The following is a 13,925-nucleotide window of genomic DNA, read 5'->3' on the forward strand; positions in this document are numbered from 1 at the left end:
GTGATGCCAACAGGAGGGGGTGATCTAGTGAAACTACTGAATACTTGTTCTTGAGATCTCCCAACGAGAATCGTTTTCTTAAATTAGCAAATGGAATTTTTCTGGTCTCTAAGAAGAAATAAGTTTTTCATAGTCTCATTCAAAACACGTACAAGGGAATGTAATTCGTCCTTCCCAGGGAGTCTGGTGTGGTATCCTGGGAGTTTCCCCCAGTGGCAGGAACGCATATCCATTGATCTGCTCATTCACTCAGTCAACAAATATTTATCAGATGGTGGTCACTGGGCTAGGGTGTTTGCAGGTGATAAAAAGGAGGGTATTAGATTTTGTTGAGGGCTTGAGGCTTCTGAAATGGAAACTGGAGGTCTTTAAATGTCTCTGCAACTTGGCATCCTTCATCGGAACTCAGCAGATTCTAGGTGTCAATCATCCGTACTGAGGACAAGTTAAAGTGATTGATAGTCATGATGGTGGGGTGATTGAACTAGCTGACCGGGTTTCTGAAGATAAGAGATACATCCATTTAAAGGTAGTGTAAATTCTTTTTCAGTATCACAAACCTCGTTTGAGGGCCAGCAACTCTGGGGCTCCTTTCCCGTGATGCCCACCTACAGGCCAGAAGGACCGCAAAGACCTGGCCACCCAGAAGGTGGCACCGTGGTTAGACTTTCCTCAGAGGACTCCTTAGAAATGAGGAATCCAGTGCCAACCAGAATCTCTGGCTTTCTTCAGGGATGAGGTTATGAGTGACTTTTCTTCGTATTATCTGTATGGCTTGGCTTTTTAAACAGCAAATGTACACTGTTTCTATAATTACAAAAAAAGTTTTCAAACGGTGTCATCTTGTACGTTGCCCACTTTCATCCATTCCACCTGTGAACGATCTTGATCTCTTCCTCAATAATCCTCCACTTATCAGATGCTGACAGAACGGAACAGGAGGGAAGCAAAACGAAAACAAGTTTGTTTTAGCACGTGATACATCACCGTGTGGTCTGAGGGCCAGTGTCATGCTTTCTGGATTGGGTTTTTAATCTTAGCCCATTTGGATTGGGGCGGGATCAATATTGGCCCTGGAGTAGTATCTTAACTGGTTTATTTGATTTTTAATGATGGTAACTTCTAACCAGGTGACATAGTAGCGGAGGCACAGTGTCCCCTCCTTTCCATATTTCACAGCTTTTGCCACCTTTCAGCCTCGACCGATAGAATGGCACTGTCGGAGGTTTTTAAACAGGTTGCTAGTGTGGATGCCAGGGGCTTGGAGAGCTGACGCAGGGACCCGTGAAGGAGCAGCTCGTCGAGCACTGTCCTTGCGATGCAGTCCCTGCTCTCCTGGGGCTTCTACCGCAGGCACTGCTGCCAGGGTCTTCGTGTGTGTCCTTCCCACTTGACTTCCCTGCCGCTCTGTGCGCTGGGCTCCAGTAGTGTTCCCCAAGGGTCACAGCAATAGAAGAAGTGGCTAGAGCTGCCTTAAATCACTGGGAAGAGCCCCTGTGGATTTATAAAGCTTAGGCGGGTTGAAAGCAGAGGATAGAGACATATCTGGTTGCTTTCATGTAGACAGGTCACTTGGTGCCCATTTCATTCCTTAATTTCCTTGAGCTCCAGGTTACTCCTGAGGGGAGCGGTTTCTCTCTGGGTCCTCTTTGGTAGGGTGGCATGGAATTTGGGGATCTAGAGATGGGTCCCTTTTAATCTCATTCACTCTATCTATAAAGTCTCCACTTCTGCTCTCCTCCTTCTTTGCCAGAGTCCAGCTTTGCAGTTAAACAGTTAGTAAACTGTAAGAAAACAATTTACGGTAAACTGTAAAATGAAATACACCAGTATCTCCAGGGCTGAGTGCTAAATAGGTAATGTCTAATTTGAATGGTCTTTTTTTTCTTTTCTGCTTACTCTCCTAATGTGTGTGTGTGTGTGTGTGTGTGTTTTATTAATTGGTTCAACATTTGGCTTAGGGCAGATGCAACAAAAGGCTCCTTTTATATCTTCTGAAGTCTAGACTGTGAGTTCCTCAAGGGTGTACACAGTCCCTGATGATTCATTCATTCACTTGTCCAATTCTCATTGCACATAGAGAGCACTCCTTGTACAGCCCCAGCTCTGAGAATTCCAGGTCATCTTTGCAAGACAGATGTTAAATAAATTACATACCTAGTTCTTTAGAATTATTTTCAAACCTGCTAAAATAAATACAGAGCTCTGTTCCAGCGGCATGTGTTCTGGCCGGGTGTGAGAGGTGGGGCAGGGTGGTCCCAGGGAGACCAAGACCTGAAGGTTGTGGAGAGGAAAGGGCTGAGGGAAGCGTGTTTCAGACAGAGGGAACAGCATGCTGCAGCCTCCAAGAAAAGAGAGGCGAGTGCCTCTGAAGGCTGTGAAACTCCCCGAGTGGCCAGAGGGTGGGGAGAGAGGGAAGCAGCGGGGCCAGGGAGGAAGCAGGGCCAGATTCATTTGGCACGTTTGTCTGCAGTAAGTGTCAAACTGGTATTTAGCACTTTAGCCTAAAAGAAGTGTGAAGCCACCGAAGCAAGGAAGTGGCGTGCTCAGATGTTCCCTTTTTAAGAAACGTTCTGCCTGTTGCAGAGAATGTCTTTGGGGTGGGGCTGGAGACCAGTTAGGATCAACTGAGACTGGGAAGGAAAGGGAGGCTTGGGCCATTACGGAGAAGGTAGAAATGGTGAAAAGCAGATGGATCTAGAATGGTTAAGAGGAACGAGTGAGTGAACTGGGGGCTTGGTTGGATGTAGAGGATGGTCTGGGGGAGACAGAGGACCTGAGGTGATGCCAGAGTTCCCAGCGGGAGACCCAGTGGATGAGGAACCCTGACTGAGTCAGGCTTGAGGATGAAGATCCTGAGCTCCTTTTGCACTGTGTTTGGAGGGGCTCTGAGAAGTCCCGGGGGATGCTGGGTTTGGACTTCAGATGAGAACACTGAACTGTCAACGAAACGTGGATGTTGTCAATATTGAGAGAGTCATCGCGGCCATAGGTGGGAATAGGGGCCCTCGTGTGGATATAGGAGGGTCTGGGGACTTCCAACATGGGAAAGCCTGCAGATGGAGCTCAGCTGGGAGCAGCCTAAGAGCAGCTGGGAGGCCAGTGGTCATGTCAGGGAAAGGGGCCTCACCCATGCAGAGCCCAGGAGTGCCCAACGTGACGTTGGCATAGAGCGGGATCTTAGAATACGGAGGCTGAACCTCTCTCTCTTTCCTATCCAAATCTGCTTGGACCAGGGACGGGAAGATAATCCAGGCACACAAAATGCAAGCTTGCAGCTCATTCTTACACGAATCCATTTATCAGCAAAGCTTCAGGTCTCACTGGGGTTTGGGAAAGCTGGATCGCATACTGCTTTCTTCTGGGATAAGGGTGTATTGATTACTCTGACCACAACTGTACCTTCAGAGGAAGATGAGTGAATAAAATGAGAATTTAAAACTCAGGAACCAAAGCGATCCCCAGATGAAGAGGACCCTGGTGGAATACCTACACCTGGCATCTCTCTGTTCAAGTCCTAATTTTTGACGTGGTTTCTCTATTTAAAGTGCTGATGGCGTGACGAGTGACTGCCGTTTGGGGTGACACCCTGCAAGGGGATGGGGCTTCCTCTTGAGTCTTTGACATCTGAGTAAATGCCTGAGTGACTAAAGGCGCCTAGATAAGTCAGTGACACTTTCAGCAGTTTAACTACAGATCTGGTTGTTTTCTGGTTGAGGGGGTCTTACGAGTGGAACGTATCTGAGGACGCTTTTAGGTAGTTTTCTCAGAAGGCTGGGGGAACAGAACTTTCCCTCCCTTCAGATCCCACACCAAATCCTTGTTTCCTGAAAAGGAAAACTAATTTTTTTTCTAGACCCATGATTCTTACCCCTTAAATTTTAAAAATCCAAGTCAAATTATTCACAGTATAAAATAATGCTGCCATTTGTCCTTTTTTTTTTTTTTTTTTTCAAAGTGAGTATGATCTTCGTGTCATCTTTCCTTGTACATGTCGGTTGCCCAAACCAGTTCTCTTGGCGGGGGTGGGGGCAGAGTGTGCCTCACGCGGGTGATGTCACTGATTTTGTTTGCTTGGGATACACGCTGAGTTAACCTCGTTGGACTTTCCCCAGGAATTGATGCGCGTACACGTGGTGGGTCATTATGCTGCTGCACCTGTGTAGTGTGAAGGTCAGTGTGTTTTTCTGATTATAAGAACCCATCCATGTCATTCCATTATAAACCCACTCCACTCATAATGGAATGTGCCTCAACCCGGAGCCCTTCGCGGTTGCCCCAGCCCAGGAGTTCTCTCGAGTGCAGCCCTGACATTTGAGCTCCATCACCCACCCCTCCCCCACTGCCTGCCTCCACCCCGAATTTGACTGTGCTCCATTTTGAGATGATCTGGTTTGCATGTCGAGTTCCTCTTGTGTGATGTGAACGTCTAGTTGTCACAAGTGAATTTGTACCTGGAAGCGAACACTCTCTGATGGTCCTTCCAGAATCACAGCTGAGAGCTCTGCTGGGCGGTGGGTACTTATCTTACAGTTGAGGAGTATGCCTGGAGACCAGAGCAACGGTTTCTCCTGCTTACTCAGAGTCGGGCCGGCTGCTGGGAGGTTGCCAGGTCATTGCAAGGGGCCCCGAGCAGCTGGTGGCTCTCCCAGAAGGACCTTCCTCAGACCCCTCAGACTTCCCTCCACGTCCTCTCCTGCTAGTACTGCACAGTTTAACAGCTTTCAGTGGCAGCCCTGGTTTGTAATAATCACAGCCCACATTTACTGGACACCGTACATCATGATTTGTATAGTGTGCTTTTCTTGCGTGAGTTCCTCTCCACTCATGACAATCTGAAGAGGTAGGTACGACCATAGTTCCCATCTTATGTATGAGAGAACTGGGCCGTAGAGGGCTACATCACTGCTCTAAGTCTCCTGGTGGGTAAGTGAGGAACACGAATTCCAATGCGGCCAGCCTCTCTGAGCTGGACTCCCGGCCCCTGATGCTGCCAATCTTTAGATGAGGCTTTTAAAAACTAATAATAATAAAAGCTCATATCTGCATAGCTCTTCACAGATTTACTAAGCATATCCACATGCGGACTCAGCTAATCCCGGAAATAACCGTGCGGTAAGGAGAAGGAAGCGTGGGGTGTTTCGTGAGCATCCTGGTCTTGCCCAGCTCGCAGGAGGAAGAGGGAGCCTCAGACTCCGCTCTTCTCTTCCACCCCACCCCAGGGCACCGCTTCCAGAGCACCCAGAGGGGCGCTTTCTTAATTAGTGAGTTTTGAGGAACGCACTTAGAGACGAGCATTTAATGGGTTGTATTCAGGAAGCATTAAATTAGGACTTAATCATGTGCTGCGAAATGTCCAGGGGCAGTCACAGTGCAGTGACTTTAAATGCCCTTTTCTTATTGCACGTCCCAGTTGGTTGTGCTGTCAGCACAGTTGCTTTCTCGAAGTTCACTCAGTTATTCCCGCCCCTCGTCTTCCCCAAATGGAGAACACTTGACTTTTGCTAAGAGAAAATTTTCCCCGATGCGCAGCCTTCTCATCCGTTTACATTCCCCTGGGACTTCTGAATTTTCTTTTTGGCTGTGAACATATAGTGAGAAATCTTTTTAAAATATCAAGTAGTTCCTTTGGGTGCATTTAACATGCTGGGAGTATGCCCCCCCCTTTCCTCTTTCCAAGACTAATGTCCTTGGCAAGTGGAGGGCTTCCCTGTCCTAGGGAATCTCAGTTCCTGTGTGTCTTCAGATACAAACCTTGCCTCGAAGAAAACCTCTCTGAATCCAATAGCAAAGCTACATGGGCACACACATCATCTCAGGGGACTTTATTCAGTGATGCAGGAAACACCATCATCGAATATTCTCCCCTGACATTTGTGTGAGTGAGCTGTCCCTGATTAACAGGGGAGAGAAGACAGCGAGCACGACTGATGCTCCCAAAGGACTTAGTTTGTGAAATGTGCATAGCCACAACCTCTGGCACCATGGTGACGCTAGAAAGCTGAGGGGACGGAACCAGCTGCATTATTCCCAGTTTCCGTGGAAACTCGCTTTAAAATTCCCTGCCCCAAACGCTGCAAGGTAAAGGAAATCTTATGGCCCCATAACTTTGGCCTTTTTCGCTTAAATCTTCAAAGTCGGAAGCGATCCTAAGGTTTTCTACACCTCTCTATAATATTTTCCAAGAAGATTCACCATGTTGCAGAATGAGTCTGCAGCATTACGGGCTGGGTTTACCAAAATAGCTGGAGGTGAACTAGGGATCATTTAATTGAGCATTTAATGTAGATATGCTTTTCAGCTTCTGTAGATACGGTCCTCAGCAGGATAAATGCTCATCTCTGGAAGAAGACGAAGCATTCATGCTAAAACCAGTGGTTCTCAACCAGGGTACATCTCAAACCACTAAGTATAGCTTTGCATGTAGAGTCTGGGCATTTGCATTTTGAAAATGTCTTACAGGCACCTCTGGTTGAGAACCAGTGGTTACAGCTGGTGGGAACTAAGTCTCTGTGTGTCTGTGAATGAGAGAATGGGAAAGAAATCTACACTGCATATCTTTATGCTACAAAGAGAATCTTCTTACTCAAAGATAGTCTGTCAATGTTCCTTTTCGGAAAAACAAACAAAAAAACCTTAGGCTTTACACGTTACAGTGAGTAGCATCTCTGTTTGTCAGGTCCACGGGGATGTAGATGCTGGTTGTTCAAGAGAGAAGTAAAGCCTGGGAGAGAAGAAGGACGTAGAATCAGGCTGGGGCTGCAGCCTCACAGTCCCTTCCAGCCCCGTGAGCCCTCAGGAGCAAAGCCTGCCTGTTTTGAGACACCCATGTTGGGTGGGATCAACCAGGCCCTTGTACCCTCTCGTAGCTCAGGGCCCCCTAAGAAGACCACGCACACCCCAAGGCTGAGGTGGGCCTGAAGGAGTTGTCTAGCTGTCAGCTGCCACCCTCCTAGCCGCCGGGCGAGGAGTCCTTTCTTAAAGGAGTATCCCAGCAGCTCATCTGCAACACTCCAAAGACTCCAGAAAATCTGTTCTTCTGGGCTTTTCAGAATTTGGTCAGAAATGGTCCTTTGCTGGAATTTACTGCCTTACGTGGAAGGTTGGGGAGGGAATGGAAGAAATAGGGGGAAAAGCATGGCTCATTCGATTTCTCTCTGGATCAGGGCATGTGCTAGGTGGACAGACTTAGAAGAACAGTGCATTAAAATTCCAGGGATCTTAAACCTCCTCCTGCCGAAACTGAAGCCCAGAGAGGTTGTGTGTTATCCAGGATCACCCAGAGATGGCAGGGCCCAGGGGAGCCCCAGGCTCAGTCCCGAGCTCCACTCAGCTTCCTGTCCGTTCATGACTGCACACCCCACAGACCCGTGTCTGCTCACGACTCCTGATGTGGAATGTTCCTGGCCCACTGCTTCTCCTTGACCCCAAATTCTGTATGATAAGGGACACCTCATGGTTCCATAACTTTTGTGTTCTTGTTTACGTCTTCTAAACGGAAAATGATCCCAGGATTTCCTACAACTTATCCCCACCCCATCACGTCCACAGTGGTGAGCTCCGTGTCTAGAATGTATTACTAGACAGAGGTGTGAATCCTTGGGCTTCTGAAGCCCACAGCCAGCTTCCTTAAATTTCCTCTATATCTCTGTCTCGCTTTTCAGTTACGGTATCATCCAGGCATAAAAGGAAAAGGTCATCAGAAGCCTTCCATTCCACCCCACAATTTGTCATCTTGACACCAGTAGAAAATCAGTATATCATTTATTCTCTACACGTATTCATTTGGAAACTCAATTAAAAAGCTGACTGCTGTCCTCCCCCTTCCTCCCCCTCCCCCACCCTCCCCCACCCGAAAATAGCCTTCAATTTCCAGAGTCCTAAGCCACTGTATTTCAATGACTACTGTAGCTAGATCTCCCTGCATGTGAAGCCACGAGCTTTCAACTTCACTGAGTTTCAACTTCACTGAGACCACCGTGGTCTCCCCTCTAACCTTTCTCTGGTCACTGCCTTCAGTTCAGCCCTCCTGACTATGAGAGAGAAATAGTGTGATCCCCACTGCTAGTGAGTGAGCTGGGTCACGCCCTCGGCAGAGTCAAGAAACTATGTCAAGGAGACCAATAGCCTTGGGTGAGTCTGGAAGGGGTCTGACCTGACAAAGGATGCCTTCTTCAGGAACTGCTTGCCTCTGCCTAACAGGTGATGGGCGCCCCTCCCTCCTCCAGAGTCAGATCATCTGGGGAGCCTTGGTTCTGCCTGTCCCTGAAGGGAGAGCTCTACCACCAATACTTCCCCATTAGGAAGCAGTAGCCTCAGCACAGAGATAAGACTGCCCTGCTGAGTTGCTCACAGCCTGTCCCAGTGCTTGTTCTGAACATCCTCCTGATGCAGCAGCCCCAGAGGACCAGACCATGCAGGCTCAACCCTTTCTGTTAACTATGCCCAGCAGGGCCGGAGCTGCAAGCACAGAGCAAGACCAGGGCGTTGAACAGCTTTTTGGTCTGCTCTATAGAAGGTGTCTTGTTTTGAATACGTAATCTGTCCTGTTCTTTCAAAGTAAGTGTTTTTACAAAAGGTCTGGACTGCCCTTGAAACATATTTTTTTTCTCACTGAACAGGAAATATATTTCTAGTCCTTTTGTGGACTCAACTTTAGAAAGGGAAATTGGTAGAGGAAGGAGGCTTTTGTGTGAAATTCAAAGACTGGTTTAAACTAGGGCATACAGGTTGCATAGCTAATTTCCTCAGACAGCAGGTGGCAAAAAAACATGCATGTGTGTCTGTTTTGAGCTTTGTTTATTTGAAGTAGTGTATAGTAAGTGGTTTTGTTCAAGCAAAGGAGTGCCAGTTTTATAGGCAGCCACAGATGAGATGCCCCTCTTACTGGGTAGTGCCAGATTTAGAGCCAGGATTTTCTTTTTCAGAAAGAGCTAGAAGTTCCCCAGCATTCTTTTTATCCCCTCATGGCCAGTTTGTGTGGTGCAGAATTCTTAGAGAATGCGGCGTTGCTGATGTCCTCCTTCGGTCTCAGTACGGCACTGTGTGTCAGCAGATATGGCTCCTGGGTCTGTTTGTTCAGCTATGCTTTCTTAACGAAAGTTCTTGTTTTACACGATTTCAAATAATAAGTCAGTATTTTCATGATCACAGCTAAATACACACCACAAATGGATGTGTATTTGCCTTTCTCTCTTGCAGAGTTTTTAAAACAAGGTAGAAGTAGGATTGGGAGTATTTTGTTCTCCTTCAAATTTTCGTATAGACGTTATCCTGGGTCACCCTGGCCGAAAGCAGCCTCGTGAACCACTAGAAATTGGACATCAGACTCTGGAGTAAGGGCCCTATGACACAAGTTCATCCTGGCTTCGATGTTCTAGGTGGAGGCACGTACCAGTCGTTTATTATTCACGGGGCACCTATTAAGCAAACACCTACTACGTACCAGACATGGTAGAGGTGTGGAGGAGACAGCCGAGAACAGACAGACAAGCCCCAACCCTCATGAAGCATTCATTCTAGTTGAGGAGAGGGGTTGTCAGAGGATGAAGGTCACAAATAAGTTTCTAACATGATGTCAGGAATGGAGAAGGGCTAAGAAGAAAGAAAGAACAGAGTAAAGATGGATGGAGAAGAGAGGACCTGGGGACACCCTGTGTTCACCTGCTCTGCTACCGCATCCCACCTCTGGGTTCAGTCTCTGAAAACCCATGCCGTCTCTGAACTTGTGTAAAAATATAGCCCCATGGTCACCACCTCTACACTCCCTAATGACATTATTTTTATTTAGCTGCCAGTGGCTTTATTTATTTATTTTTTGGATGTGATTTTGTGGATGACTTAGAAAAACGGATAATTTTATATAAAATTTTCGAATCATAGCTCCTTTTGAAACAAAGCAAAAGTTCTTGCAGCCCTGGACTCACGTTCTGCTTGGCAGCGGTGGGCAAGAGCTAAATGAGGGGGTCCCTGTTAGGACCTTCCGATCGTCATTATTCTCACTTAGCTCGCCTCCTGTTGGCCTCTGAAGGCAGCCATGGTTCCAGCCTGTTCTGATGCCAGCCCTGCACATGTGCAGGGCAGTGATGTCTCCAGCATCAGGACCCTTCCTTACTGGATGGGCACTGTGAAACTTTCTCCTCCTTCCTTCCCCACCAATCACTCTCTGTAGATTTAACTCTCTTTGCCTGCTGCAAGGGACTGTCAGGGCGTTGCCAAGCTCACGTGGTCCCAGGTGAAGTTGGAGAAGCCATCTAGTCGAAGAATGAGCCCCATCCTTTTGCAATCCCAGAGTGCTTTCATTTGGCCCATCAGAGCAGGAGACTTAATGCAATTCACCACACCTAGTATATTTTCACTCTGGACAGTCGCAGGTCTTAGAGTTACGGTTTCATTACACTTCTGCCTAATGAAAACGCAAGCCCGTTCTCTGGTTATTTTCATCTTTTGTCCCTTAGACAATTCCACCAGCAAAACCTTCCCCAGACTTGAAGAACAAAATGCATTAGCCAAAGCACATGCTTTGTTCCAATTGCTGTTTATTTTCATTTCTATGTGGCTTTTCAGAGTACCATGCCATTCATCACCTGACAGGTAGGGATGTGGCCACAGCGACTACAGGAAGCAGTGTCCCTGAGCTAGACGGGGCACGTGCCACGGGAGCCTTGGCTCATGGGATCCTCCCAAGAAAGTCAGCGTTCGGCAGCACCCTCCTTCTTGTTCCAGCTGGTCAACCGACGTTGGCCTAGAATTCACTCATTTGACTTATACAGAATATTTCCAAATGTATATAAATTTCATAACCGTATGTTTGTAAGCCCTCTAATCAATATTTAAATGTGCTTTTTACTTAAACGAATAACCTTTCCCTACTCCATAGTAGATAAAAGAGTCTTTGCTGGGCCATGCGTCCCCCATGTTGCTTCTCTCATGTCGGAAGCATACCTCTGGGTGTCCTCCACACTCAGTATCCCCATCAGTGAGGGGCAGTCTGAGGCCTCACTTCTCAGGCCTGTGCTCATTCTTCTGAGAGTGGATCTCCTCATAGCCACCCTACGGTTACAATTGCCTATACCCAGGAGCCAGCAGCTTTAGCACCAGCTGGGAGCTTAGAAATGCAGACTGTCAAGCCCACTCCAGAAATGCTAAATCAACATATGCATTTTAGTATGATTCCTGGGAAATTCACGTGGACCTTTAAGTAGAAAAAGCATAGGCTTCCACTACTGCCCTGGGCCCTATCCACTTCCCCTCACAGCCCCTTGTACAAAACTCCTTCAGCACCGAATGGATATTCTCTGATCAGTGGTTGTGAGTTCCCCGCAGTCAAACACAGACCCACACATTTTGTGATCTTAATTTTTATTAGTTATTACGTTCAGCTATAGGTAAATGCTATCATATCATTAGCAACTGGCCACAGTATAAAATATCCTTGGGAACTAAGTCATTCATATGAAACATTTAAATGGTCATTAAGGGAAAAGTAATCTTGCAGTATAGTTTAATAGTGGAGGTAGAATGTGGAAAAGCCAATTAAAGTCATTAAAAGACAGTTGTTCAGTTAAATAGATTGCAGGCAGGCAAGACAGAAAAGTGGTTGAGAGCTGACATGGGTTTCCAGTGGCTAGCCTGGGTTAGGGTCCAGCTTTGCTCCCAGCTATGCGACCTTGAGGAAGTTACTTAGCCCAGTCATTCACAAGTCTGCCTGCTCAGGATAACCATCTGTAGAGCTTGAAAACAAATTTCCAGCTGCCTGGGATCCATCAATAGAGTCCCCGCTTCAGTAGCTTTTATGTGAAACCCAGGTATCTGCATTTTTGAAAAGTCCTCAGGTCATTTTGATGCACAGCTGAGTTTGGGAACCACTGGCAACTTCATGGAGCCTGTAGCCCCTCTTTTCTCAAAGGAGGATAATAAAAGAGCAGTCTTGTGGGTTGCTGAGAGAACTTAATGGTAGCGTGAAGGGAAAAGCCCTGTCTCATGCCTGACGCACAGTGGTTGTCCAACATCAATAGTGATGATACTGATAGTGACGGTGATGCTGATGACGGTGATAATGGAGGTGATGGTGGCAACAGTGATGACGATGCAGGCTGCATTCACACACCATCTGGATATGGACAAATCTACATTCTTTATGAGCTTCCCTTTATATATGGGCCTGTATGGAGGTCCATTAACAAATTACCAGATTAAATATGATTATTTTATTATGGCTGCCGGTAGGTCTGCAGCAGGCTTGAGTCCACCCTTTTAATAATTCTGTTTTACATTTGTTCATTACTTTCAAGTTTCCAAGTGCTTTAATGTCCATGACATTCCCTCCAATCATAAGCGGTGGACAGAGCTATCACAGGAACTTATCCTCATTTGATACCTGAGGAAACAGGCTGAGGGAAGCAAGGGGCTTGCTTAAAGCTGCCCACTGAACAACCTGGAATGGAGTTCAGGTCTTTGGACTGAGGATCTGTGTAGAAAGACCGCCATCTGTCTACCAAAAGCTCATATTAAGGGGAATTTTCCAGGCAAATCGTGACTGACTGTTAATAAGTCTCCCCAGGTTAGATTAACAATTGTCTGGGAATAGCTTTGTTTCCTGAGTCAGGTTCCAATTTCATCTTATCTTCGGGTCTTTTCAAATCTGAGACCAAACACAGAGGATCCTTTTTTCACTGGAGAATCAGTGACCACTAAGGGTAAACTAATAGAGTCTCACTTAAGTGAAAAATAACACAATGTAGGCAATTGTTAGAAGAAAATATGACATGGTCCACTAACCTTATATTGTAGCACGTGTATCTGCAATTTTTCATGAATTCCCCCAAGTAATTAATTTTATGAAATATTGCCAGGTGTTCTTTTCTGTTTTCCCAGCCCTCTTGAAAATATCTGACATACCAGACAAGCACTCTCGCTGGAAAGTTATGTCAAGGAATTCAGCAGAATATACTAGAAAGTGCACATATCAACATTAAGTCAATATACAATCTAATGACATCATACACACAGGAACTCAATAAAAACCTCTGCTTTCCTCAGCAGACAGTTCATCCCCCCAGCTGCCCTGGAACATCCTTTGCGAAAGCGGACGGGGAGCCAGGCTCCTCTCAGCTCTACCTCCATTGAATTATCATTTCTCTCCTCCCGCTTCCGACACTGGTCTCTCTCCCCAAGAAAGAGTCACACTTTACTTCCTTGCAAACCACAGAACCGATTGTACCTGTTGTCTGTCTACATTTGTCTCCACCACAGTCACTTATACCCCTAAGACCCTTAGGTGTTACTAGAAGGAGGGGTATTTAATTACTTTCTCCGGGATCACTTTGTCTTTCCTCACTGGGCTGCCCAATAGCATCTCTATTCCCTCAGTCCAGTAACCCACTCCCTTCTTTATTGCAGACATGTGTGGAAAAGTACAATTACAAGTCAAGAAGGAGAAGCACAGTGTCCTATTAATCAATACAATGAGTTAAAAGTTAGAACCCCAACTCTATATTATTTAAGAATTAGGGCATCTAAAAGCTGAATAAGTGTGCCCAGTGGGATCCAAGTTGCTAGCTCACTTGTATTCATTCCTTATCTGGAATTCTACTTCGGAGGAAAAATGTTTGAAATAGAAACAACTGAGGAGTCAAGTAGCGTTTCAGATACTACGTTGCCTTGAGAACTTCAGTCACCACTGTATGCAGCAAGAGTTGTTCCACAAATATGTACTATTTAACATGTATTATTTATTCATAAATATTTGTGGAGTGGCTACTGTGGGGCCAGATGCTGTGCTAAGTGCAGGTAATAAAATGGTGAGCAAAGCCAGCCCTGACTTTCCAGGCTTACAGTCCAGTGAAGGGGAAACTCATTCAAATCATAGCCAATAAGGGTATTCTGAAGGCAAAGACCATAGCTCTGTGAGCACAGACAAGGGG

The 13,925-nt window shown here is 46.4% G+C and overlaps 1 protein-coding gene across 8 annotated transcripts in view; it reads left to right on the forward strand.

Annotated features, from left to right (window-relative positions):
• Positions 1-13,925, forward strand: part of HECW1 (HECT, C2 and WW domain containing E3 ubiquitin protein ligase 1) — a 479,149-nt gene that overhangs the window by 150,494 nt on the left and 314,730 nt on the right. For 2 of the 8 annotated variants that reach the window (XM_060304845.1, XM_060304846.1), the window contains exon 2: positions 4,116-4,173. The exons of the other annotated variants lie outside the window; for them this stretch is intronic. In XM_060304845.1, the coding sequence (XP_060160828.1) occupies positions 4,147-4,173 (27 nt within the window). In that variant the 5' untranslated portion in view covers positions 4,116-4,146. The remainder of the gene's footprint in view (positions 1-4,115; positions 4,174-13,925) is intronic. 8 annotated transcript variants of the gene reach the window in all.

This window comes from Globicephala melas, chromosome 9, assembly GCF_963455315.2.
Source record: "Globicephala melas chromosome 9, mGloMel1.2, whole genome shotgun sequence".
In the NCBI taxonomy this organism is placed as follows: Eukaryota; Metazoa; Chordata; class Mammalia; order Artiodactyla; family Delphinidae; genus Globicephala; species Globicephala melas.